This window comes from Homarus americanus, unplaced genomic scaffold (genome assembly GCF_018991925.1).
Source record: "Homarus americanus isolate GMGI-L3 unplaced genomic scaffold, GMGI_Hamer_2.0 scaffold32871, whole genome shotgun sequence".
NCBI classification, from domain to species: Eukaryota; Metazoa; Arthropoda; class Malacostraca; order Decapoda; family Nephropidae; genus Homarus; species Homarus americanus.
In genome coordinates, this window is record NW_024748870.1 from 2,713,889 (window position 1) to 2,741,714 (window position 27,826).

Here is a 27,826-nt window from a genome sequence, read left to right on the forward strand (position 1 = left end):
GAATGTGACACTGTCAAAGACTTCAGGCCACCTGACTTATTGTATCTTGAACTATGTAATTACTTCATTGAATCAGGTGTGCTTGAGGACATTCTTGCTGTTTATCCCAAATTTGCTAGCCCACACTGATTAGTCTTCAATTAGAATATGACTCCAATGTATGTGATCCACTGACCTATATATGCTGCTGGTGAATGTGATGTATTTCCTTCTTTGTGTACGAACCTCTGTCCTGCGTGGCAGTGAACAGTGACATTACCCACATGAATCTGACCGACGTATATGTATGTATGTGTGCGTGTGTGTGTATATATATGTGCATGTACATGTATATGTGTATGTATATATGTATATGTATGTATATGTGTGTGTTTACATATATGTATATGTACTGTCAATGAATATGATGCATCTCTTTGTGTACGAACGTCTGTCCTGCATGGCAGTGAACAGTGACATTACCCATATGAATTTGACCTCTATACATTTATAGTTGTTAATGAATATGATGTATTTCTTTGTGTATGAACCTCTGTCCTGCGTGGCAGTGAGAAGTGATACCACCCTCAGTGTCAAGACCTGACTGAATTACTCAGAATAGGCAAACTGTGCTACAAGCTCTGCCATTAAATTTGTTAAACTAAAAAGTAAAATGACAGGTTTATTATTTCCCTCACTTATCTGAACTGCTGTCGTGTTTACAAGGCAGTAGAGCAATAAGTGTTTATGTGAGTCTGAGGGAAGATTCTAATTCTCGTGATTTATTCTTTGTTTCCTAGATACAGTCGGGATTCCAGAAGAGGTGCCGAAGCCTGCTAGTTACCAGCTCGTGAGAGAAGTGAAGGTGGATGGTTTTTTCATCTTGAGACCCATCTGAATCTTGGTTAGATTAGGTTAATACTCATATTATTTATCTGTAGTTTAACTCTTCAGGAATACACTGGAATTGTTATTATTTTACAATTATTAAATACATTACAGTGGGGAGATATATATATAACCCAATACCATAGCATAATAAATACACTAACTATACTGATTGTATTTTGAAGTTAATTTTCTTCACTTAATGGAATGCTGTGGTCGAGAAAATACAACACTCCCTCTGTGTCCTAAGGGTCACTGGTTCGAACCCCCATATACACTCAATCTACTTAATTGTGATTCTGTACCTGAGGTGTAAATGTCGTAGTGAAGATGGTGTAGAAGTGTAGGCTTTGTATACCGGGTGTTAATGCTGTGTACTCACCCCATGATAACAATAAACTGTTAAGGTATAGGGGAGTTAGTTTTCTTTTCCAGACGAATATTCTGATTATTTCCAGCAACCTAATTCCTCAACCAGAATATTTCCAGCACCACACACATGGTTGACTCTGCTTATGGTTGTTGGGGTGGTTTATTATCTCTGGTTCATGGTTGACTCTGTTTATGGTTGTTGGGTGGTTGACTATGGTTGATAGCTAAGGCTCTCAACACACCCATTATCGATTAGCCTCGCTACTCTAACACACAACAGATAAGATAATACTGATAACCATTCAACCATGAGACTCCCACCACAAAAACGCACCTCGCACACACACAGACACACACACTTGAAACTCCGCACTATAAAGATAACTCCAGTACGAGCATTCATCTTCGTCTGGCGTTCCTCTTTTAACCGATAACAGGCGAACCTTAGCCCCCACATCTTCTGCCAGCACTGACATTTAGAGCCTCAGTGAGGATAACTCTTGAGATAGCCAGTAGGATAACGATGATTTGATGAGGATGTCCTGCCTGTGTATTTATTGGCCAGGATGTCCTCCTCTACACACACACACAGACACACACACACAGACACAGACACACACAGACACACAGACAAAATGATTCTTTCTTAGTCTATCTCTGACTCTATCTCTCCTCACAGTATAAACAACTAGAGGACAGAGGTCACCGGTCTTGCACCCTTGATAATCTTCATAGTTACTGAGCCATCTGATAGCAACGGCAGGTGATAAGGGGAGGAGCGTAGGGTGTGTGCTGTTCTGCCCCTCACACAAGCTTCTCAGGTCTTACAGGCGAGTCAGTCTCTCTTCTCTCTCTGTCTACCTGTCTACCTATCTGTCTACCTGTCTACCTATCTGTCTACCTGTCTGTCTACCTGTCTCTCTGTCTCTCTCCTCCTTGACTGGCACCTGGTAATGTCTGTGTAGTGACTGGTGTATAATAACTGGTGTATAATAACTGGTGTATAGTGACTGGTGTATAGTGACTGGTGTATAATAACTGGTGTATAGTGACTGGTGTATAGTGACTGGTGTATAATAACTGGTGTATAGTGACTGGTGTATAGTGACTGGTGTATAATAACTGGTGTATAGTGACTGGTGTATAGTGACTGGTGTATAATAACTGGTGTATAGTGACTGGTGTATAGTGATGCCGGTATGACTGTCGTGTGAGTGGTTACTAGATCCTCTTTTGACTGTTTTAACTGGATGACTGTTTAGTGATCTTGCAAGCGGAACAGTAGGTGTGACAGGTGCGGAAATACGTGATGGACAGATGTGACAGGTGTGATAGACAGTGTGACAGGGGAGACATGTGTGACAGGTGTGACAGGTGTGATAGACAGGTGTGCCAGGTGTGATAGACAGGTGTGACAGGTGTAACAGGTGTGACAGGCGTGATAGGTGTAACAGGTGTGACAGGTGTGAAAATATATGATGAAAACATGAGACGAAGGTGTTTACATTATTCTGAACTGCGGAACAGGACGGAAACTGCGGTACTGAACGGAAACTACGGTACAGGACCGAAACTGCGGTACAGGACGGAAACTGCGGTACTGGACGGAAACTGCGGTTGAACTTTTTTTAAGACATGGAGGAGATTCTTATTCTACAGATGGGAGGTGAGTCGAATGATGTACTGTACACTCACACACTCACTCACTCACTCACTCACTAAAATTGGCGGGGGGAGGAATGAGAAGAGGGTAGGCAGAAAATGAAGGAGGGTGAAAGAAAAGAGGTGATAATGGGAATGGAGGAGAAGAGACAAACAGGATGAGGGGGAGGGCAGAGAGGGGAAGAGGGAGGTGGGGGAGATAGGAACAGTGAAGGAAGGAAGAGAGGTGAGAGAGAACGAGAGGGGGGGAGAGAGAAAGAGAGAGAGAGAGAGAAAGAGAAAGAGAGGGAGAGGGGGGAGGGATGGTTGATAGCCAATTTCTTATCATGATAGTCTTATAATTCTGTTTTTTATAACCCAACAACAACCCGGAATTATATAATGAACTGTCTCTTTATCTCTCTGTTGAAGATAGGTTTCTCTCTCTGTCTGTCTGTCTGTCTGTCTGTTCTTGTGTCTCTGTCTGTCTGTCTATCTGTTCTTGTGTCTCTGTCTGTCTGTATCTTTTTCTCTCTCAAGATTACGATCCTCTGTATGTCACCAGGAACCATCGATAAGGACTACCCGAAGGCAAGTAGCGGGTATAGTTTCGAGGTCGGGGAGCCAGCGGTGAGGCGGGTGTTGGCTCGACTACGTCCCTCCAGATCGATCCTCGTCAAGTTAGAGACCATCTGCAGGAAAGATAGCCAAGACCTTACTGACGATGATAGGTGAGTCCCTGAAACACCCACTCACAGGTGCCATGGAGAAGTTGAACATTCATTAACGATGGTCTGTTTTTGTGTGGAAGGTTAAGTGATCTAATAGGTACTGAAGTGATGGTATTATTTTTTTTTAGGTCAGAATTGATTTGAATTTGAGAATGTTCTGTGTTCAGTGAAGAGGCTGATGTTATTGTTGATTGTTATTAGTGAACGGGGAACGGTTGAGAATGGGATGATGTTCAATTGTTTTAGTAAGACGTCAAAGAACAAGTTGGATGGATAATTAAAACAAAAGTTAATGTGTTTTCAGAACGTCACTGGTGGAGAGAGTGTGTGAATCAACCCAAGGGAAGGTGGTAGTAACACACGGTACGGACACCCTTCTCCACACCTCCACTTTTCTAGCCAACGCCCTCAGACAACAAGGGATTAACAACAAGACCATTGTGTTCACCGGTGCCCACACTCCTGAGAAGTTTAGGTGACCTCTATTACTCTTGTTGTTCTTGGTGATTGATATAAATTAATCTAAGGGACTATTTTAAGGCAAAAACTCTTCTGAATAGTAAACATAGATAAATAGATTAGTTGGGCATAACATATAACCATTTTCTATGTTACTACAAAATACAGAAAACGACATACGAAAAGGGTAACTTGTGTTTATGTTTAAGATTACCGAGGAAACGTAGTACTTGTATACCAAATCTTATATTGTTTTCCTCCTTTTCCGCCGACAGAGACACAGATGCGGACTTCAACGTAGGTGTGGCCCTGGGTGGTGTGCAGGCTGCCGCTCCCGGGGTCTGGGTGGCCATGAACGGCATCCTCCTTTACTGGGATCGTGTAGAACGTGACGATACTGGACAATTTGTTCCTCGTCGCCGACAACTTCCAGTCACCGTCTAATTTATTTATTTTTTACAATATCATCGTTTGTGTTCGTAGAAATTATATATCCAGTCGCCAGTCACTGTATAAATGCAGACAATATAATGGGCTACGTAGTTTATAGCTTTCGTCAATGTCTAACTAACCACTATCACTGTTTATCAACTCTCCCGCAGTAACCGTCTGTAAAAATGAGTCCAAATCACTATCCTTTCCCTCTGGTTGACAGTTTCTGCTCCAGAGTTATCAACCAGATTGCAGTGTGGTGACGAAGGGATAACAACCACAAACTGATTCTTCACATACGCCTAGAATCAATGATCTTACACGATGTAGAATCATAAAACAGAAGCATTGTAATTTTCCACCAAGATGCTTGATCACAGCATTGACTCACGTGTGTATTAATATAAAACTGTCTTCGATTTTTGTTTCAGTATACTAATCAAGTTTTGACGGTACAGCCTGGTCGTATGCTCGAAAGTTTAAATTAATATTAAATGCCATATGAACAAAGTAGTGCGTGTTCATATTTTCATCATATCTGGAGGCTAAAGTAAAGTTTCATTACAATAAACAGCAAAGTTCCATCATAACAACACTATCTTGGGGCCGCTGGTTAAGTCTGTTCTCACACGTCGTAGAATGAAAATGTATCCAGAGATCTTTAAAAAAAAAAACTGTGTATTGTCGTGATCTCTCCTGTAAGAGTGAACGGGAAGCTTGATATAGAGTTTAATGCTTTGTTAAAATAAAGGAACTATTTTTTAATGTTTTTTTTTTATACCTTATCAGATGTTGTAACAGTAAATCGGTTATATATATATATACGGTATATCTCGCCATGTTGGAAGATGATACACCCAAACTCTATAATGAAAACCAAGAGCCTACAAAGGGACTCCCCACATCTTCATGACCTCACGTCTCACAGGCCCTTTTATTGGTTCAGGCCTAAGGCGTTCACACTCACAGGTCACTGTAATTGACTCACGCTTGGCGGGAAATACTCGCTCACTCTGACATTGTTACAATATTTAATTATATATTTTTGTTTGAGTTTTCTTTTATCTATCTATCTATCTATCTATCTATCTATCTATCTATTTATCTATCTATCCCCTTCAAGTTTCCCAGTTATGATTCGGTTAATATTATTCGTGAAAAAAAAATCCTTATCATTAAGAATCATATTAATAAAATGTTGTCCTTTAACTACTGATAAGAGAACGCGTTGGGCCGTACTAAAGTCACAGAGTAGCTTGTACGGCATATTGACTCCCATTACTCTTGTGTTATCATAATAGAGGAAATTCTACCTTTGAATGACTAAAAATCCCGGTCAATTGTTGTCACGCAGAGCAAAATTACTTTACCATTCACTAACCCTGAGTTAAGTATCGAGAAAAAAACCCCTTATAAACGGTATTGATTCCTGATGATGAAAAGACTAAATAATGATGTAAATAAAGGCTGAATACAGGTGGTGTTTACAGGTGGTGTTTACAGGTGGAGCTTACAGGTGGCGTTGGTTCAGTAAACACTTCAATAAGAGGGAGAAAAAAGGCAACGTCAAGACTTGTGTGAATATGTTGATTAGCCATTAGGGCAGTACAATACAGTAGAGATTGGCTTTTGTCGTGTTGGTGTTCGCTTATAGGCGCATATTTTACATATACCTGTATACACCCCCCCCCCCCCTTTACACACATTAATTAGTAACCAAACACCAATAATTCCTCCCGCTACTCTATTGAAAACAGTTAATTATTGACAAATACCAGAGAAGAAATGTTTCATATATCACACGTTTCTGTTAACACCTCCTATATGGTACCAGCGACAATGTTACTCATAAGATATAATGATCTACCATGGAGAGGAATTGATCGTGGTCACTTCATCACTTTGCCCTGATTCACGAATATTAGTACATCTAAATATTTTTTTTCTCTTGGCACTAAGGCGAGAAAACGAAGCAGTTATGATGATGGAGGTGTATTCTTAGAACCATTTATTTTTACAATATATATATTTCTTCCGGATGACTTTGCAATGATATTAGATTAGGAATGTTATCTACTACACTGCATTGGTACCCCACCGTTTAATAAGCTCTACTGACAATATATTCCAGGTTGTGTGGGTCTGTTATGCCTGTTCATGGTGGAACCCAAAATTAAAACAATAAAAAATTCACGGCATGTGGCATTGGTCAGTTGCCAACGAAGTTATCCAACCGCCTTTAAGGGTGTTTGTAGGGTATCAAGAGGCCAAATGCACATATCCCATTCGTGTAATAATACTATATTTATAAACTTAACAACAACCATACATACGCCTAAAGTAATTTCTTCACAATCCATTTTTACGTCAGGTTTAGTCAGGTCGACACTGCCCTCGTCTGCCATATAAACACGACCTGTTTCTTTTAGTTGTGACAATATTAATATCAGTATTAGTTTTAGCATTATTGGTATTATTATATGTATAAATCTAATCAGATGTGCTTCACTAGACCATCAAAAATAAACTTATGAACTGTTAAATTATGACTTTCTAAACACGTTAAATTTGTACCCCCACAAATTTCCTATATGATATTAAATATTTATTACTACAAAGATATATGACATTTGATAGATTTTTCTCACCCATCTATTTATATTTATTTTATTAATATTATTTTTAATATACTACAACGGAAAACAAACTTGAGATGATAAAATTAGTAACAGTTTGAAGAATTTTAACGAGACAACGAATGTTTCCCCGAGTGTTGACGGTCCACCATCAGTGACTAGCCAGTGCCGGGCAAACGACGCCATTTACTGTCTCCCACATAGCGTACTATCATAACCTGATTCCCACATCGACTCTGTAAAACATTGCTAGAATAATGACGCGACAAACATATAAGATAAAGCTCTGGTGAGGAATGGTGAGAAGTTTAAAGTGTCATGCCAAGGTTTACGGCTGTTGGGGACAAACATTATCTCAAACGTATTTGATAATTTCTTGGTAAAAAAATAACGATAATATCAATCACATCTTCAGTGCTAAGTGATAATATAGTGATTGGTATTGTTTTGGAATATTGAGTGTGTGACTTAAGTGATAATTTGCGTTCTCGATTAAGTGAAAATAAGTGATCTATAGGTCAAGTGGGTAAGAAAGAGGAGACGTCTAGCTACGTAAATAAGCTATGGAATCGAACCAAATTTTTTGAAGATCCTATTGACATGATACTGAACACGGAAATGGAAATGAGAGGCACAGAACCTATTAGGACCTAACCTAACCTACTTGACCTAACCTCCTAACCTGTGCATTGTCGTTTGGATTTTCTTACTGCCTATCATCCAAACAATATCTCTATTAAAAATAACGAATTCAATCCAATGTAAATCGTGATAAACTCTCCTGATGAGATCGTCGTATGTTTTTTGACAAGTAAACAAAGACTGCGGACGATCCCTCATGGACGACGTGAAACAAAACACGATCGCCACGGAAGATCCCATGGCACCGATGATGATAATGAAGTGAAGTGGCGGATGAATTTGCCGTGAGAGAAAGAGAGAAGGGAAGAGAGAAGGGAAGAATATAAACGGGAAGTAAAGTAGTAGGTAGTGATTACAGGTGGGCTGTCCACCTAGCCGAGTCGAGGTGGTTGTACTGATTGGTTGGGGTGGTGGACTGGTGGTCATACACAGCACGTGCCAGCTCGCTCAGGGGAGGAAGGAGGGGGGGCTTTAGCTAGCTAGGCATTCATTAGTGTAGTGTGTGTGTTAATTTATGTTTGTTAAATGGTGGTGTTATTTGTTCACATATATCTATATAAAGTGGGTTTCTTCTTCTTTTAACTGGGAGAAGATTGGGTCCTCCAACTCTTCAAGTTTGCTCCTGAACCACGAACCCCGAGATTCAGACACGTGAACCCAAAACAGTAGACACTGATGCATTATTCTGCCCATAAATGATTCGGATTTATGAATCTGAATCTCGGGGTTCGTGGTTCAGGAGGAGAGGCGACAGGACTTTTGTGGGTGACTGTACGTGTGTTCAGTGGTTCGATATTGTATAGTTCATGAAGTTCTTGTATTTTGGTGGTGTATGGGGGGGGGGTTGCTTTGATGCTCTACGGAAGCTTTGTTTTGTACTGATTGAAGCTTAAGTTGACTGATCGTGCTGAGTGGTATTGGTGGGTACTCCAGGTGGGGGCAGACAAGTGCTTTGAATAGGTGTAGTTAAATGTTGGTGTCCATTTTGATGAATCTTCGTAGTTTTGTGAGTTGTGATTGGACAAGCATTTTTCGTTGTGTTAGGTGTTTTGTTATGCCTGTTCTTGTTATTGTGAGTCCCAGTTTTTTTGTTAACTGTGATTAATGCTGGGTTTGTTTTGGCAGTGTGAATGATCTTTAGTTTCTGCGTATTAGTTTGAATTTTCCGCTTTTATTTATAATCGTTAATTTGCTCGATGGCGTGGGCTGTTTTTCGTGCCATCATCTATTTGCCCTTGCCTGAATGTCGGATGATTAGGGTTAAGTCATCGGCATAAGCTACGTATTCTCCGTGTATAGGAGGTGGCATGTCCGACGTGTATATTGTGTAGAGTGTGGGCGAGAGGTTACTTCCCTGTGGTACTCCGCTGTATAACTTGATGCTTGGGCCTATGTGATTACCAATGATATTTTTTGCTTCTCTGTTATCAAGGAAGTTACAAAGAAAAGAAGTAAAGTTGTTGGGGAAGTTCTTGGTTGGTTATTTTGTATTTGAGCCCTAAGTGACAGACCTTGTCGAATGCTTTTACTACGTCCCTTAATACTACGTTGCATTGATCTCTATTGTGCATTGCGTTTGCTATGTTTTCATAAATTAGGGCTAAGGCTGTATGGGTTCCTCGATCGTCAAGAGTGTTTATGTCTATGCTGGGACTTGGTTGCCAGATGTGGGTTGTGTGTGTCATGTGATTGGTTACTTGTCGCTCGGTGTTTATACAGAAATTCAGGTTTTCTTCGTGACTTATTTGGAATATTTTGCTCCAATATTTCCTGAATTCGGGTTCTTGTTCTTTAGGTTGAGTTAATTTGATTTAATTGCAATTTAAAATGTAGTTTAATTCATTGTTGGAGGTTCCCATTAAGTGTTTAATTTTCCGCCATAATTTTTTCGGGTTGTGGTAATTTGCTTCTGTGTCTGTTATCAGTTTCTCCCAGTTATTCACGTATGCTTCTTTGGACATGTTTCTTAATTGTTTGTGTATGATGTTATATTGTCTTCTGTATTCTGGCGTACTATATTGTTCTATGATTAATTTCATTTAGTAACTGAATTGTGTCTGTAGAATTCTTGCTTGATGTGAGTACTGAGGGTGTGGTAATGTACGGTGAGTGGTCTTGGGTATGTGGTGTTCCATTGCTTGGTTCACGTTTTCGTTCCATATCTCCAGTGTGTTGTCTATTTGGGAGGCGTGTTTGTTGTGTAGTTGGGTGATTTGATGGTTGCTTAACTCTTGTTTGAATTCCTCCCAGTTGGACCGGCTGTAGCTGTGTCTCATCCTGGCAGGGATCTGTATTGGCGACGTGGAGAGTGTGGCTACGATAGGGTGATGGTCACTGGTGGTTATTGGGCCACGTTCTGTTAGTAGGTTAAGATGGCGATGTTGATTTGTTAATACGATGTGTGGATGCCCGATGTGACCTGGTCTGATGTATGGGGGGGGAATTCCGGGCCAAGGTGTATAGCGTTGTCGTGGTTCAAGAATGTGTTTAGGATTTGCTCTACGGCGTTGTTGTCCTGGTGCTCCAAAACACGGTGTAGTGCATTTAGGTCACCCAGAAAATATGTTGGGCTGTTTATTTCAATGGCCAGAAAGTTTTCTTGAAATGAGTCGTGTATCTTGTGCTGTATGTTCCGTTTGATGGCTCTAGCAATTCCGTCATGTAGTGGATCTTGACTGTTTTTTTTTGATAGACTGTGAACTTTAATATTTTTAATTTTTCTGAGTTTTTCTTACCATGCGAATTTATGAGGATAATATCTACCTCTATGTTACGGTGTGTGTTAAATAGTTCGCTTGCTCTCTGTGGGATCCATGCTAAAACATTGTGTTGGATTATTTTAAGTTTGTTTATAATGAAAGCTGGTGCCTAGAGCTGGTTTGCGTCATCTTTGCCGACCGCTGATCCCCTGACCCCCTTCTCTCCGTCAGCAGGCCAAGGCGGATTTTTTATACGATAACTGATCAACTCTCTCTATCCTGTTGTGTCTTGTGAGAATTCGTCCCTTCTTAGAGTTTCAATATGTGAGTCTTATAGGGTTTTGTCTGTGTATTTGTATTTTATCTTGCCTTACCTTATTTCTACCAGGAGTCTTTGTTGACACTATGGCGGGGAGGGGGGGTGTAGTGGTGAAAAATCGCAACCTAATTTCGTCTCCCAGGTGTTCATTCTCTCGTGGTCTTTCTGGGTGACGGTGGTGGTGCTATAGTGTTAGTTTTATTCTCTATGGTGGTGTTGAGTTTAGTGGTGTTGAGTTTGGTGGTGTTGAGTTTGGTGGTGTTGAGTTTGGTGGTGTTGAGTTTGGTGGTGTTGAGTTTAGTGGTGTTGAGTTTGGTGGTGTGTTCTGTTTTTTGTAGGGATTTCGTCTTCTTCCTCCATCGTTATCTCCTCGCTTGCTGGCTCGGGGTATACGGTCCGGTAATTACTGTAAATAATTAATTTCTTCACCTACAAAGGACTTACAGATGTGAAATTACTGTTAATGACTAGTGTTTGCAATGTTTTTACCCTGCTTATTCTCTTTTGTTTCATGACCTGCCCACTAACAGGTATCTTATGATCGACGGATAGGCTAAAAAAGAAAAAAAAAATGCTACAATGTTGTCAATTCGATTTTATTACTCAGTATCATCCAAACACTTCATGAAAATTTGGTGCAATTCCACGAAGTCCTTTTGGTGCTAACTGTCGCCTCTACTTACCCAGTGATCTCGGTTAAGTGAAAATAATGATCTCCTTTAAATGACAATTAATTTTCTCGGTTATGTGAAAATATTTGATGTCGGTTAAGTGATAATTAGTGACCACGGGATGACTCCACCAACAAGACCATCAGTGAGTATTTTTACTGTTTTGGGTAATATTCAAGATGTTGTTCCAGCCTTAACAGCTACCTGACTAAATTCCTCCTTAGAAAATAAAAACTTTCTTTCCTCGAGAAACTGACAAAGTGTAGGAGGATTTTTTTTTTTTGGCCAGATATCAGTTTTGGTTTATAAAATGGGCGGTGGAAGATGGCCGCCACTAGTGTTAGCTTTACACTGTAGGAATGGTCTTTTATGAAAGGAAATCTATTGTGTTTAAGGAGATTATACTGTGATTTATTTGTAGTACTTTAGGTGAGATCTGGTAAGTTATAAAAAATTATAGACTAAGAATATTTTGCCTTAATAACTAATTGCTAGCTGCTGACCTCTTGAGTGTCAATGATGTCATATTTAAATTACTTGATATTTTTCACAACAGTAATTTCAGGAATGATGATGTGTTCTTGTTGTTTAATCTGTTCACGCTCTTTGAGAAATTGTCAGACGAAAAAAACTTGAGATAATAATTGGTTACCATCTTATGTAAATAAACAAATCTCCAGGAACAACAACAACAACGTCTGACTAAGAGGAGCCATCAGTCAGGTGAAGTGAAGTGAAGTGACACAAAACACTTTCCTTCACCAGTTTTTTTTTCTGAAAGTAATGAAATTTTTATTTTCCATGAAGAAATTTCGTCAGGTAGCTCATAAGGCCAGTTCAATCATGTCAAGTATTACTAAACAAACTATTATCATATTCTTCTACTTTTTGGTGACAACTATTTCTTCCAAAAAGCTAAACACATGAATATTGATACACAGTCGTACTTATATGTAAATTTTGATGTAGTGGATATAAAGACAGTACTATATCCTGTGTCATACTTGTATTTGTAATGTGGACATGACAGTAGTTGGTCAGTCATATGTTTCTCTGTAAAACGACGAGGATAAGACCGGTAAAGGTTTGGAAAAGGTCAACCACGGAATTCCATATTGATTTGTTTATGGAGGGACAGAGTAAACAATACTTTATAACGTTATGTTGGATTTTTTTATTATTTTATTTATTTTTTAACTTTAATTAAATGTTCATACACCCTGGATAGGTAATGCACTCGAGGTGGGGCACACAACCTCCTGCAAGGGGGACATTACCGACCCGGGGTACACACATACACATTTGATGATATTTAGAGCTATTTGTCAACCCCCCCACGGCACAACACACACACACACACACACACACACACACACACACACACACACACACACACACACACACACATACATATATACTCATGAAAATGTGTATACTGTATTTATGGTGAGGTATGGAATTAAAGAGAGAAAAGTGTCGTAAAATATAGTTACTTTACGGTAGTCCTCTTACTGTTACACAATTGTTATCTAATACCTTTATTTGGTTTAGGTTTAAGGCATTTGGGCATGTGGTTTTATTGACTGCCTTATAAAGACTTCTGGTAGTTCATATGTGTTTGAGTAGATTGTGAAAAATATTGAACTTTTGTGGTCTACCTTAAGTCGGGGTTGTAGGATCTGTGTACTGTATCGTCAATGGCTGGGTTGATGATTATATTTTTCTGGATTTGGTAAAGTACAAACATGTTCTTTAAATGCAGGAGAAAAACCCAAATTCTATTCTTATTGATTTTTTTTAGTTCCAATGGAAATGGATACAGAGACAATTTTTTTCATCACATTCTATCTTTCCTTTTTATCAGACTCAATGTCTTGTTTTCGTATACACAAATGGGAGGTTTTCTCGGTTTAGCGTGTACAGTGTTCTTTTGGTAAGTTCAACACAGATGCAAATAATATTCAGCTCAAGTATATACTAACAATCCAAACTAACACCAGTAGTTTTTCTGCTCAATACAAATGCACTCCAGTTAAAAATATACGCAGAGAAAAATTCGAGTTTATATTAAGAACTTGCGTATCGATTAAAGAACTTGCGTATCGATTAAGAGCGGATTGCAGCAACACATTCTCAGCATTAGATGTGTTTTGCTTAATACAGACTGTGTTGTAACGTCTCCCATCCCTGTAGCCCCAAGAAACCTCCTCAGACCCCATAACCCGCCATCTGCTCACACACCGGCCCCCATCATCCCCCGGCCCCATCATCCCCTGCCCCATCATCCCTCAGCCCCCACCACCAGCCCCATCAACCCCCAGCCCCATCAACCCCCAGCCCCCATCATCCCCTGCCCCATCATCCCTCAGCCCCACATCAACCAACTCAGCCCCATCATCCCCTGCCCCATCATCCCCAGCCCCATCATCCCCCAGCCCCATCATCCCCTGCCCCATCATCCCTGCCCCATCCTCAGCCCCATCAACCACCAGCTCCCATCATCCCCCCTGCCCCATCATCCCCCAACCCCATCATCCCCAGCCCCCATCATCTCCCAGCCCCCATCATCCCCCAGCCCCCATCATCCCCGCCCCATCATCCCTCAGACCCCATCAACCACCAGCCCCATCAACCCCCAGCCCCATCAACCCCAGCCCCATCATCCCCCTGCCCCATCATCCCTCAGCCTCATCAACCACCAGCCCCATCATCCCCTGCCCCATCATCCCCAGCCCCATCATCCCCAGCCCCCATCATCCCAGCCCCATCATCCCCCAGCCCCATCATCCCCCAGCCCCCATCATCCCCAGCCCCCATCATCCCCTGCCCCCATCAACCACCAGCCCCCCCATCCCCCAGCCCCATCATCCCCCAGCCCCATCATCCCTCAGCCCCCATCTCCCTATTTATCGTAAAAGCTTCTGATTTACGAGTCGCAGGGTTCATACCTCATGGAAAGGGTAGATTGACAACACCGAATGTACCAGTCGGAAAAGTCCCCAACTGTACATAGACACTGCAGGTATGATGATAATGGTTAATAGACAAAAAAAATGAAACAAAATTATCTCATAATTGACTTACAAGTTTATTTCCTTTTTTCAATTAATAACTACAAATTATAAGTTGTGCATCATGATAAAAATAGTAAAATAATAAGGCTACACGTAGTAATACTGTACTCAGGATACCTTAGAACACATCAAGTGATTTGGACTTTTCTGAACTGGTTATTTGACTTTTTTCTTTTTTTGAGAGAGAGAGAGAGAGAGATCAATTTTGTAAATCAAATCCTACATATACAAGCTTATGTTAAATAGAATTACCTTTCATAATGTTCATAGCTTATCTAGTGTACAAACTTTCATAGAACACGTGCTTAAATATCTTAGTGGTTAAAGTACAGTACAGACAACAGCCTGCGTCACAGTATATAATTATGATATAAACAAGATATATCATTATACCTTTTTGGTCTTCAGCAGGAGTCATCACCAGCAATCATCACCACCAGTAGTCATCATTATTAAATTTCATCACACCAGTTGTCATCACTAACAGCAGTCATCACCTCCAGTTGTCATTACCAGCAGGAGTCATCATTATCAAGTCATCACCAACAGGAGTGATGACCACCAGAAGTCTTTACTAACAGGGGTCATCAATAACAGTCATCACCACAATGAATCCTCACCAACAAGGCGTCATCACCACCAAAACTCATCATCAGCAGGAGTTATCACCATCAGTTGGTATTACCAGCGGCATTCATCTCAAAGAGTCATCACCAACAGCAGTCATCACCAAAAGTCATATCCATCAGTCATAACCATCACTAAGAGTCATCACCAACAGTAGTCATCACCACCAAAAGTCATATCCAGCAGTCATCACCATCACTAAGAGTCCATCACCACAAAGTCATATCCATCAGTCATCACCAAGAGTCATCACCACCAGCAGTCATCATCACTCAGCTGGCTTCACCCAAAGAGAGATATCCTTGATTTCCAGACTGTCTTTAGAGGTGATGCCAGTGATCCAGTTGAAGCCACGGTGTTTGATAGTCCCGTTGTAGAGCTTTAGCTGTTCCTCCACGCTCCTGACACCTTGAGCTTCACAGTTATTTGTAGAATAGAAGAAGCTCTTGCAGGTGGATTGCTTGTTTTCTTTAACGAGTGTCCGATTAGTGAATGGCGCCCCCCACTCGTTCCCAGCTACACCCTCGATATAGTCCCCTACACTCAGTACACCATTCGCCATTGCTACAGAGCTGAAGGTTGAATTCACAACTTCGTCATTCATGTAGACAATTCTCACTGCCAGTAAGAGATGTATATTAGGGATTTGGAGTTTGCTCGGCCATATCTTCTGCCAGCCGTAATCACAAGACACCTTAATAATCTTCGAAGTATTTAACCAGAGAAGTAAGGTGCCTTTCTTGAGAGGTCGTAGGTCCCAGCAATAATGGGGAAAATTCTCACATTTGGACCCCCAGCAGTTTGGACGACCACAAACATTACAGTTATTATTTTTCTTCATACATGTAGAGAAGCAGGTAGTGTCACCGAGGGTTCTGTTGCCGGGCTGCATCTCGTAGTAGAAATAACCTGAAAGAGTGAAGGAATTGTATGTTTCATCTGTCAGATTAGTTATGAAAAAGTTTAGCAGACTCTCTCTCTCTCTCTCTCTCTCTCTCTCTCTCTCTCTCTCTCTCTCTCTCTCTCTCTCTCTCTCTCTCTCCCTCCTACACTACATAACACACCTTCATGTAATGCAAGTACATTCCTCATGGTGCATCGGTTGAGGGAGGAGAGGAAACAGGTGCGTGTGGCTGGATGGATGACTGTAGAGGAACAGTTGAATGTTGCCAGACAGAATCGCCCACACTCCATCACTCCCCAGGGACTCAACACCTCCTCTGGTAACGAAGAAAATAAAGAAACATCACTTAACATATCATAACAACACAACACAACACTAAACTATATAACGCAACACAATATAACACAACACAATAGAACACAACACATGAGGTGGTGGTGATGAGTGAGTGTACATGTCTGTTTTCTGTATGTATGTATGTATGTATGTATGTATGTATGTATGTATGTATGTATGTATGTATGTATGTACTGTATGCGACTCACCAACTGATATTTTCATCTTGGTAAGGAAGTAATGACCAATAACCCCAACAGGAAGGGTATTCTTATACTCTGGGCCAGTGGTGATGAAGGTGCCTCTAGTGGTGATGAGCTGAGACCCATAGGTACCCCACACCCACCCTCCCAACGATACCCACCACGTCCACCATATAGTATTCAACACCCACATATGTCTCTTCACACGTTATCTGTCTCTCTCTGTCTCTGCTGGGGATGAGATAATGCCCAGGAGAGATACAATGAGTAGAGAGATAGGTTTCGCCATAGGAGAGACAATGCATTAATTTCTTCTTAACTAAAATATTGCAATGACTAAAACTCAAATATGGTAATACAAAAAAAAAACGAAAATATCTCAATAAAAACGAGATTATTTAATTAATTTCAATATATTAAGTCAATGTGTATACTAACGTCGTCTACCTGAAGTATAAGAGCACCAGGTGGATGGCACGGTTCAGCTCCAGGTGTGTGCAATGAACGGAGGTCCATATATATATACCTGTATAGTGACCTACCATCACCTGCCATGCGCGAGGGGGATAGAGAGGGGGGTGTAGTAGGGGGTAGAGAGTTATGGGAGGGATAGAGACATGTGGAGGGGCGTATAAATGTGTTTTGTGGGTGTGTGTATGGAGCTGAAAGGAGGAGGGGCGCTGAGTTCGTGGTTCATAGGTGTTTGGGTGACAATGTTAAACTTCAGTTCCTTTTAACACACACACACACACACACACTTAGGGTACTCAGCGAGGGTAGTTGAAGTCTTTAAATTGAACCACGAACCGTCATCATACCACAGTGAACAGAGAAAGAGGTTCAATAATTGTTTAAGACTATTGATTTACAACTTCCAACAACAGCACATACACATAAACACACGTAAACACACGCAAACACACGCAAACACACGCAAACACACAAATAATGGTTTTCTCTCGTGGTGTAATAGGTCCACATTTCCAGTTCAACGTGAGACCAAAACCCAACATTTATAAGCTAGGTTTAGTTCACATATTTCCAGGTTAATTTACTGAACCACTTACAGTGACTCACAACACAGCAGCTAATTCCACCTTTCATTTCGGTACACAAGTCAAAGGAAATAATTGATTTAATTTGACCCCGAACAAAGCTCCCCCCCCCAACCTAAGGAAGCTATTACTAATGTACATACTATTCATCACTATTTCACCTCCATAATTAATCGGGAGTCACATTTACTTATAGTATTTACGCCATGATTTCTTTGGTGTTAAGAGCTGAAACGTGTGATTTGGGCAGCCATTTATTGGGGTGACTGACGATTATTTTTAAAGTTAAGTGTATTTTGTAAGTGTGTTTTATGGCGTGTGGTAGGTAATAATGATGATAATAATAATAGTAATAAAGCTAGAAATAAGCTTGACAATGGACGAGTTGTCGGACGGAATTTTTTCGTAAGCTGGCAGGTCAATGGGTGAAGAAAACGCTTTAATTCACTGTGGTAATTATATTTTAAAATAAATTGGGCCCAAAATGTAAAAAAAAAAGGGTTAAAGAAGCTAAAAAGTCACGTGACTGCGAAAAGCTCTGTGATTGGTTTTGACGTCACATACTAGCTCAAGCCGCCAGCTGTGGTGTATGTGTTGTTACCAGCAGGACTTGTGGCCATATACAATGTTGATATACACAGGCATACCTTATTGTTAGGTTAAGATAAATTACTGCTCAAGTATCATCGTGTGTATTTACTTGCTGGCTGATGCAATAGACCGATAACTCCAACATGGAAGTTTTCATCACTGTTCCCTATTTCATGTCTGGAAAATGTAAGTTTTCGTCACTGATGTTTATATTTAATGTTGTGGAAGGACTAAGGACGACAATAACCAGGGGATGGTCTTGAGATGATCAGATGACAGATGTAATTTAACGTGCTTCATAGCTGGATGGCCGAGTTCTTGTGATACTCTACAATCATAAAGTCTTCTACTTTGGGTAAATTTCTGTCATCTGGAGGTAGTTGTCCAACCTTCTCGGCTGATCGGCTCTGTAAAAAATATTATTAGATAATTAATTGTGCTTTACTGTGCAACACAGTCATCCTCCATTGAATATATAAACATTACTGAGCACATTAACTATTCAGTGGATATTAGCTGCCCTCTACTATAAATTTCATAGTATAAACATTCCAAACAATATTGGTATTATTTTGGTTTTGGTCATCTGGGGAACCTTAAGATCCTAACTATGGGATTAAGTACTTTAAACAATAAGACACATTATCTCTACGGGATTTCTGTTGCAAAACATTTTTCGATCTCATAAGAAAATACAGGTCATATGTTAGGTTAGGTTAGGTTACGTTAGGTTAGAGTATAATAAGATATAAGTGATAAGGTTAGCTTAACATACACCGGTAAGGGGGGGGGGGTAGTAACTCATAACAAGTGATTTCCGATAGATATGAGTCTTAATCGTTCATAACACATCTCAAACCACCAGAAAAACCATAGTCTGCATGTCTAAGTACAGGGATGACCAAAACTTAACATTTACCCAATAATGCCTATCTCGAATCTAAGCATCCAAATACTTATGGTAATTCAAGTAAAATTTTACCCATTAATTAATATAAATGATGATATATCCCAATGGTTCATTAGTGAATCATCAAAACAATAACAGCACTATGTTGTCATGTTTACCTAGCATCAGGCATTCTCAAAACAAAGTCCAGACGATGTCATTACTTTTAAATTGACGCGTATCTCCATCTAGTACTGATATACTCTGTAAATGCATTGAAAAAAAAAAGAAAGTCTACCAGGTAAGAATACACGACAGCTTAACTGGTGTGAACATGGGAGTTTTTTATGTCCATAAGAACATAAGAATGGAGGAAACTGCAGCGGGCTTATTGACCCATCCTGGGCAGTCCCATTTACACCCAACCCCTATCGCTCATATATCCATCCAACTTATGTTTGAAGCTGCTCTTCACGGCACATTTCTTCACTTACGAAATGTTCATGACTTAGACCATAAAAACCATCCTTAAAACTTACCTGAACGTGGCATTTGGGGTCTGAAGAGGCCATCCTTTGTTAGGCTCTGACTGCAGCAGTGAGTTTGTTCGAGAACGTCATCTGCTGGGTAGGTGGTGACGTTATTGCAAATGTCGGCCCTGTTTCAAGAAAAAATAAACTTATCTCTACTATTATAGCAGGACTTTAAACTTTTATTACAAATTATATATACTGTATCACTCTACGAACGTGGCAGAGTGTATTTCTTGTGTTTACCCAGAACCGACAACTCGTCCATTTCTTTCTCTCAATTATAAGACACAAGTCACCCAATTTTTAAAGTCTTCCTTCAAGCACGTGCGTGTGTGTTTGTGTGTGTGCGTGCGTGTACGTGTGTGTGTGTGTGTGTGTGTGTGTGTGTGTGTGTGTGTGTGTGTGTGTGTGTGTATATAATAATAATAATTAACGGTTTATTGAAAGAGCTTGGCAGCAGAAGGCTGAAAATATACAGTTACATATTTGGGGAATGGGTTACGAATTACAAATAATATACAAGTAACATAAGTGACACAAATAAGACATATAATAACTAGATGGGGAAAAGCTCAAACTACAGTTCATTTCAACATAGTGACAGTGTAAGGAGCAGTGTTTACTGGGAGTGAATACACTGATTTATTACAAGTTATTGATAATTTTACAATGGTTGGGACTGGGCTGTTCTTATAGCGATCAGTTCGTGCACGTATGGGCTGGATGCGGTTGTGGTGTCGAACAGCAATTCTCGGACAAGGGATCTCAGGTGGTAGTAGGAGCCGGTGTCGGGGATGGTGTAGAAGCTTCTTACCAAATTTGTAGATGAGGTCGTGGTGATGGTCAGTGAGAGTCGAAAGGGTCAGTGTGTTGAGCGCTTCTTGATATGTGGAGTAGGAAGGGGAGAGAATAATCTTGCATGCCCTCTTTTGCACTTTTTCTAGGTGTTTACGTTGTGTGGCATTCAGGGAGGAAGACCAGGTGGGGGAGGCATAGGTGAGCTTGGGAAGTATGAATGTTGTGTAAACACTGAGGCTCGTGCAGGAACTCCGAGGGACTTGAGTCGGCAGGAGGTGGGGGCAAACTGGAGGATTTGATAACTTCACTGACGTGTGGTTTCCAATTTGGTTGGTATGCTGCTGGTGACGCCGAGGAGCTTCGTGGAATCTACAACCTGGGTGTGTTCCGGACCTACGATGTGGAAGGGAGGTGGGACAATGTCGGAGGAGGGTTGATGTGCATAACCATGGTCTTAGTATGGTTGATGGTGTGAGCGCTGGTTGTTGGTGGCCCAGTTTTGGAGACTGTTCAATAAATCCTGAAGGGCGGTATAGTGGGGAGCAGAATTGTTGACGCTGATCCTAATGGTGGAGTCGTCGACATATTTCCAGCGAGCAGGGGTTTCTCTTAGGGCATCATTGATGAGCATAAGGAAGCAGAGTGGTCCCATCTTGGTGCCTTGGGGGACGCCACAGGTGAGTGACTGAAAGGTGGAGACAGCCCCTCGGAAGCGTACAACTTGGCGTCGGTCACTGAGGAAGTCTGTAAGCCATGGTATAAGACTTCTCCGAAGCCTGAGGTCAATAGCTTTGTTGATGATTATATTGTGGTCGACTAGGTCGAACGCTTTAGTGAAATCATTGAAGGCGACAGCTACAGACGTTTTTCGTTTCTCGAGATGGCGGTATATGTAATCGAGAAAGCTGACAAGACAGTGAGTGGTGGAGGAAGTTTTCATGTTGCCAAATTGCTGAGGGTCTACGACTCCTGCAATATCAGCATAAGCCCAATCGAACACAAAACTTTCACAGATTAGGCTGGGTATTGGGGTGATTGCAATAGGTCGTAGCTGATTTAAGGATTGTGGGCTGGTTGACTTGGGCACTGGTGATACATAAGATGTCTTCCAGTCAGCTGGGCATCTGGCTTGACTGAGAGAAGCATTGATGATGGAGCATAGGGGTTTAGTAAGCTCCGGGGAGAACTCCTTGAAGAGTTTCATTGGTAAGTCAATGGGGGTGGTAGAGCGTTTTAATTTTAGTTTGTCCAGGCGTTTTGCTACGTCAAATTCTTCTACTAAGTCAGTGGGAAGGGGGCTGGTAGGTAAGCAGGGAGAGTGGTTGTGTCAAGCCGTGGGAGCGTCTGGCATATGGCAGAAATGGTGTGTGTGTGTGTGTGTGTGTGTGTGTGTGTGTGTGTGTGTGTGTGTGTGTGTGTGTGTGTGTGTGTGTGTGTGTGTGTGTGTGTGTGTGTGTGTGTGTGTGTGTGTGTGTGTGTGTGTGTGTGTGTGTGTGTGTGTGTGTGTGTGTGTGTGTGTGTGTGTGTGTGTGTGTGTGTGTGTGTGTGTGTGTGTGTGTGTGTGTGTGTGTGTGTGTGTGTGTGTGTGTGTGTGTGTGTGTGTGTGTGTGTGTGTGTGTGTGTGTGTGTGTGTGTGTGTGTGTGTGTGTGTGTGTGTGTGTGTGTGTGTGTGTGTGTGTGTGTGTGTGTGTGTGTGTGTGTGTGTGTGTGTGTGTGTGTGTGTGTGTGTGTGTGTGTGTGTGTGTGTGTGTGTGTGTGTGTGTGTGTGTGTGTGTGTGTGTGTGTGTGTGTGTGTGTGTGTGTGTGTGTGTGTGTGTGTGTGTGTGTGTGTGTGTGTGTGTGTGTGTGTGTGTGTGTGTGTGTGTGTGTGTGTGTGTGTGTGTGTGCCTCTGGAGTCGATGTGTGTGCGTGAGTGTGTGTGTGTTATAAAAGCAGGGGTCATGCCATTTGGCCTGCAGAGCCGTAAGCAGGCCCAGACACCAGCACTCTTCACACCAGATCTATAAGGTGATTTTAACATTCTCTTATGATATTTGTGCCTTAGTTTCAACCCATATATAATAATAACAACAACAACATAACACTGATTAATTCTCTCACACAACACCACACGCCAGCTTGACAGAAGTTCCACCTGTTTCTGGAGATGTGGTTGTTGACGGCGGTGTGTGTGTGTCTGATGGTGGTGAGGCTGTGGGCTTTGACTGGCGGCACATACTTCCTCACAGGACCCAGGTACAGGAACAGTATGCCGCAGAATGTACTGAAGAGCTACCTGCTGAAGATGACGATTCTAACCACTTGTAAGTACAAATAGAGTCCCTCCGTGTGTGTGAGTGTGTGTGCGCAATAATAATAATAATAATAATAATAATAATAATAATAATAATAATAATAATAATAATAATTAACAGTTTATTGAAAAAATTCGGTAGACAAAATGCAGAAAATTTACTGTACATAGGAAAGAAATCACTTATTACATCAAAGCCACGGGGAAGATTGGGTCGTTTAACAAAATCTTTCATTACTAAAAGGAGAAGGAACATGAATTGAACATACAAATTATAGTTACAGTTGATGGCCCGGGCTGGTCTCTTGCCCTACCGTGTGTGGTCACGAGGTGCAGTAACTCGTCAGTAGGTGTTGATATAAAGAACCTCACTTTTTTCCTTTTGTTTTCTTTTTACGGGGAATAGCTCACCCGGGCACAGGTCAGCGATCCACAACAGGGCCTTGGGGGGAAGGGAGGGGGGGGCGAAAAAATAAAAGAGTTAAAAGAAATTAGAAGAGAGAAAGACCCTATTAATCTACACCAAAAAGATGGTGTGGTGTTACAGCTCGAGAAACCCTGTGGTGTGGTGTGGTGTGGTGTGGTGGTGTGGTGTGGTATGGTGTGGTGTGGTGTGGTGTTACAGCTCGAGAAACCCTGTGATGTGGTGTGTTGTGGTGTGGTGTGGTGTGGTGTGGTGTGGTGTGGTATGGTGTGGTGTGGTGTTACAGTACCTCACTTTGTTATCTCGTGGTCAGGTGTAGAGGCGACCCATGGTTGTTCCCAGTATTGACTGATCAACACTATACCACCTGGTCAGAGGATAGTGGTAGTTTCCCAGGGGTGCTTATCTGTGTGTTGTGACCTCACTGGCGGGGCGACGGTCAACTTTTAAATATTACAACAAACATAAATACACTTCACAATCTCATGGATGAAAAATAATATAATACCTTTGTTTATGTCATCAGCTGAAGCGTTGTCTCCCAAGGGGGTGTTGGAGTGTAGTCACCTGTGTCTGGCTACCCCACTCTGTATCTCCTTCCTCCTCCACAATGATACTCGAAGCTGTTACCTCACCTCCCTCAACCGCTGCCTCGAAAGGAACAACGTGCTCCTGGCGTCACCGGGTAAGTTATCTGGTTCAAGGACTTGTATATCAGCATCACTAGTGTGTTCTCTTGGCGTGTTAGATGGCAGATAGTGCTGACTTCCTCCTGACACCATCGTGGCGGGAGTGACAGGTGTATTATTAGCAGGAGAGGATGAGGGACTGTTTGACCACTGGATACTGGTTATGGTAATTGTCGCCCCGTCATGCACAACATCCCTCATTGCCAAACTAGATTGTTCTTTCGTTTTATCGTTTACACATACAGTCATTCAACACACACACACACACTACTACTACCATTGAACCAAACACACAATATGCTTCAATACCTCTCACGCAAATGTGAATAACAAAGTGTGAGGCCAGACACACTCCTGTACTCACGCAGTTGTGAATAAGTTACCCTTTATGTATAGAACTAAACAAAGAATTTATTTGAAATTCTGTGTAACATTCAGTGCCATAATATCCTGACCGCGGGGGGTAATTATTCTGACCCTTTGTAAACCCTAATCTGTAATTCTTTTGTACTACTGGTCACAGGATGAGTATGGGTTGCACAATAAATTAGCCGCTGTAAGTGGCAAAATGAAAAATAAATTGATTACAACTTTGCTGTCACTCGGAATCGAGTATGACGATCATCCACCTTCGTTGGCGAGCTCTGGGGTGACTCGAGAGGCTGATACAGGACCGGCAGGGTCGTCCACAGATGTTGCGCGTGTGGAGGGCAACATATAGTGCGGGAGGGGCGGCGGCGGCGTCTTTCCGACGTTGGCACTGGTCTTCTTTCGTCTGCTAAAGGCTTGAGATGCACATCTGCTCCGATGTTGAATCTCTTCATCTATGTCCGCGGTGGTGGACAGGTGGGAGCCGAGATACCGAAAGTGGGTAACATTAGAGAGGGTAGTACCGTTAAGCTGGATGGATGGTGGAGGTGTGGCTGAACCAGGGGCAGGTTGGAAAAGAATCTGATTCTTAAGTACATTCACCTCAAGGCCGAAATGTGCATATGCGTCTGCGTAGGTGTTCAGGATCTCTTGTAGGTCTCATTCAGTGTGACCGACAAGGGTGAGGTCGTTTGCATACTGAAATTCAGTAATGGAAGCTGTCGACACCTTTGTTCCTGCCTGGAGTCGTTTTATGTTGAAAAGTCCCTTTATCCGGTACTGAATGTCCACCCCACCGGCTAAATCGGCATTGGCAGGAGTGAAGAAGGCAGTCAAGAAAATGGAAAAAAGTTGGTGCCAGTACACACCCTTGTTTTACTCCTGTTTGGATGGGGAATAACTCAGACTGGGTGCCGTTGTGCAGGACACTGCCGTTCATGCCATTGTGGAGTTGCCTCACAATAGCGAAGAATTTTGGTGGGCAGCCAAAACGGCTGAGGGTCCGCCAGAGGGCTTCCCTGTTGACCGATACGAAGGCCTTGGTTAGGTCGCTGAAGGTCATGCACAGGTCACGACGCTGTTCTCTGCAATTTTCCTGTATCTGGCGGGCAGCAAAGATCATGTCAATGGTGCCACGTGATGGTCTACAGTCACGTTGAGATTCTGGGAGGAAGTTTTTCGCTTCAGGAAGAAGTCTGTTTAGGAGGACTTGGGCGATAATCTTACCAGCTACGGACAGCAGCGAAATCCTGCGGTAGTTGTCATAGTGTGACCGGTCTCCCTTGTTCTTATAAATATTGACGATGGAGGCGTCTTTAAGAGCTTGGGGGATTTCCTCCTCCTCCTCTCATATATTCTCCAGGAGGAGTTGAGGTGGTTGATAAGCAGAGTCCTCCTGCTTTATACTCGTATACCTCGGCTGGGATTCCATCGGGCTCTGTGGCTTTGTTATTGTTCATCTGTTTGATGGCTGTAACTACCTCATCCAGGGATGGAGGATAACTGAGGTGGGTCATCTTTGGGTGCTGAAGAACTTGTTGGGTAGTCAGGACATCCACATCAGTGTTTCGGTTGAGCAATGAATGATAGTGCTCTTTCCAGCACTGAAGGAGGCCTTCGTCATCTTTAATTATGTGGTTACCGTCAGAGAGCAGAAAGGAGCTGCGCCACGAGTAATTGGCCCATAAATTTTTTGAGTGGAATTTAGAAATTCGCACATCTTGTGCTGATCTGCAAATTTTTGTTTCACATGCTTTATTTTTAAGCCAGTCGTCCTTTAGATTGCGAAGTTCGTGCTGGGCTGCCGCTTTCTTGTGTTTGAAGGTAACAGCTTCGGTCCGAGACTTAAGGTTTTTCTGTCAGTCAGTTAAAACAGTACGTTAATCATCGACGAGTACGTTGATTTCCGGGTGATTTTCATCAAACCAGTCCTGGTGTATTCTTTCGATCTGGCCGAGGGTCTCTGCAGGTTGTTGGCATGGCAGTGTCGAGAATACCCCCATTCTGCACTGGGATTTGGGTTGTTTGTTGTCAGGTTGTTTATCAGCCCATGTTCGAGCTGCTCTCTGAAAGCATGTGTTATCGTTGGATACTCCAGATGCTTGATGTTAAATCCTCTTCTGGAGTCTTGTTGCTTTCGTCTTTTAGGGGCGACGTGGAGGGAGAGTTTGGCTTTGATGAGTTTTCCTGGAACCATCTTAGAGTAATTTTATGCATCTCCCAAATGGTCTTAAATGAGTTATCACAATACGTCCAGGTAAGATGCAATAATCAGGCCAAAGGTAATTCTTTGGAGGCATGTGAAGGACGTAGGTCATCCTCAGAGCTTTCATTCCAACGCATTATCTTTCATTCAGTTGTGTTCTGGGTTGCTTTGCAGTTTTCTTTACCGTTGTTTTGAATTCCCCGTACTACTTCTTTCTTTCATTATTTTGTCATCTCTCATCATTCCTCCCTACTATTATAATTTATCCGTTCTTTCATATTCCTCTCTTCTTTCATCAATCCTTCTTCTTTCGTCATTCCTCTTCTCTTTCATCACTCCTCCCTTCTTTCGTGTACTTTCAGGATATTTCTACTACGAGAGATTTGACAACCAGATCACCACACCCCCAACCTGCTTCTCCACCTGTCTGGCTACACGTGACTGTAATGCCTGTGGTCGTAAATATTGTTCAGGGAAGGATTGTGAGAACTGCCCCTCTACCTGTTGGGATGTACCCTCAGTGAATGGCCGTATATCCCTCTGGACACGTGATCACTCCAAACGTTTCTCAGTTACTTGTGATCAAGGTTGGTTCCTACTGTGGTACTCAGGAGAGCCGGTACCAGAAAACACCTCACCTACACCATTGAAATTGCAGGTTAGACTGTTATATGAAGGCGACTTGGCTGTATCATCATTCTTCAAAACGGTAAAGATTCACAAGAAAAGTCTCAAAGTTGGTGAATACTTAGAAGGTAAAGCAGGGAACTGGTGGGGAGCGCCCTTTAAGAATCGTCATCTTACCTCTAATTCCTCCTCAAATTGCCTTCCTTTCTTCAACCCGACAACCTACTGTAAGGTCCTGGGTGTGATGAACGGCGAGGAACAGCTCTCACAGAACGACACCGGGATCAGGCGAAGTCTCCCTTGGATCACCGGCATCAACGAGATCGATCAACTTAAACTCAAGGTTATTGAACTGTGGGCAAGTCTTTATGAACCAGATGAAGTGTAGAGTGACCCGGAAGTAGGGGGAAAACACTGGTGGTTAGCTGGGGACTATGAGTGTTGGAGTCTGGGAGTGTGGTAACTGACTTTAGTAGAATCATATTACTTTAGATAAATGCCATTGACTTTTGTTATTGGTAGTGATGTTTGATATGTGTATTGAACTATTATCACCACAGTTGTTAAGGCTTTAAGCACAATGTGAACTTGGAGACAATAAGCAGACCACAGAGACATTAATACGTGACTCAGAAAGTTAATAAGACATGAAAAAGTTACTAAGGTTCTTATGACATATAATACCTTAGTTGGCATCTCCTTATAATCTGCTGGAAGTCGTAGTTGGGGGAAAATTATA

General features: G+C 41.9%; 3 protein-coding genes across 3 annotated transcripts; 2 read left to right on the forward strand and 1 right to left on the reverse strand.

Moving 5' to 3' along the window:
* Window positions 1-2,051: 2,051 nt before the first annotated feature.
* On the forward strand, window positions 2,052-5,267 carry LOC121853180. The gene is made up of 5 exons (XM_042347153.1): window positions 2,052-2,073; window positions 2,767-2,905; window positions 3,446-3,611; window positions 3,916-4,086; window positions 4,346-5,267. Exons 2-5 carry the CDS (start codon window positions 2,875-2,877, stop codon window positions 4,512-4,514), a joined length of 537 nt encoding a protein of 178 aa, XP_042203087.1. The 5' UTR covers window positions 2,052-2,073; window positions 2,767-2,874; the 3' UTR covers window positions 4,515-5,267.
* A 9,459-nt stretch (window positions 5,268-14,726) lies between these two features.
* On the reverse strand, window positions 14,727-16,380 carry LOC121853196. The gene is made up of 2 exons (XM_042347177.1): window positions 16,235-16,380; window positions 14,727-16,079 (listed from the first exon to the last, which is right to left on the reverse strand). Exons 1-2 carry the CDS (start codon window positions 16,362-16,364, stop codon window positions 15,439-15,441), a joined length of 771 nt encoding a protein of 256 aa, XP_042203111.1. The 5' UTR covers window positions 16,365-16,380; the 3' UTR covers window positions 14,727-15,438.
* Window positions 16,381-22,727: 6,347 nt separating this feature from the next.
* Window positions 22,728-27,627, forward strand: LOC121853129. The gene is made up of 3 exons (XM_042347071.1): window positions 22,728-22,782; window positions 23,723-23,881; window positions 26,823-27,627. The coding sequence occupies exons 1-3, from the start codon at window positions 22,728-22,730 to the stop codon at window positions 27,473-27,475; spliced, it is 867 nt and encodes a 288-aa protein (XP_042203005.1). The 3' UTR covers window positions 27,476-27,627.
* Window positions 27,628-27,826: the final 199 nt, after the last annotated feature.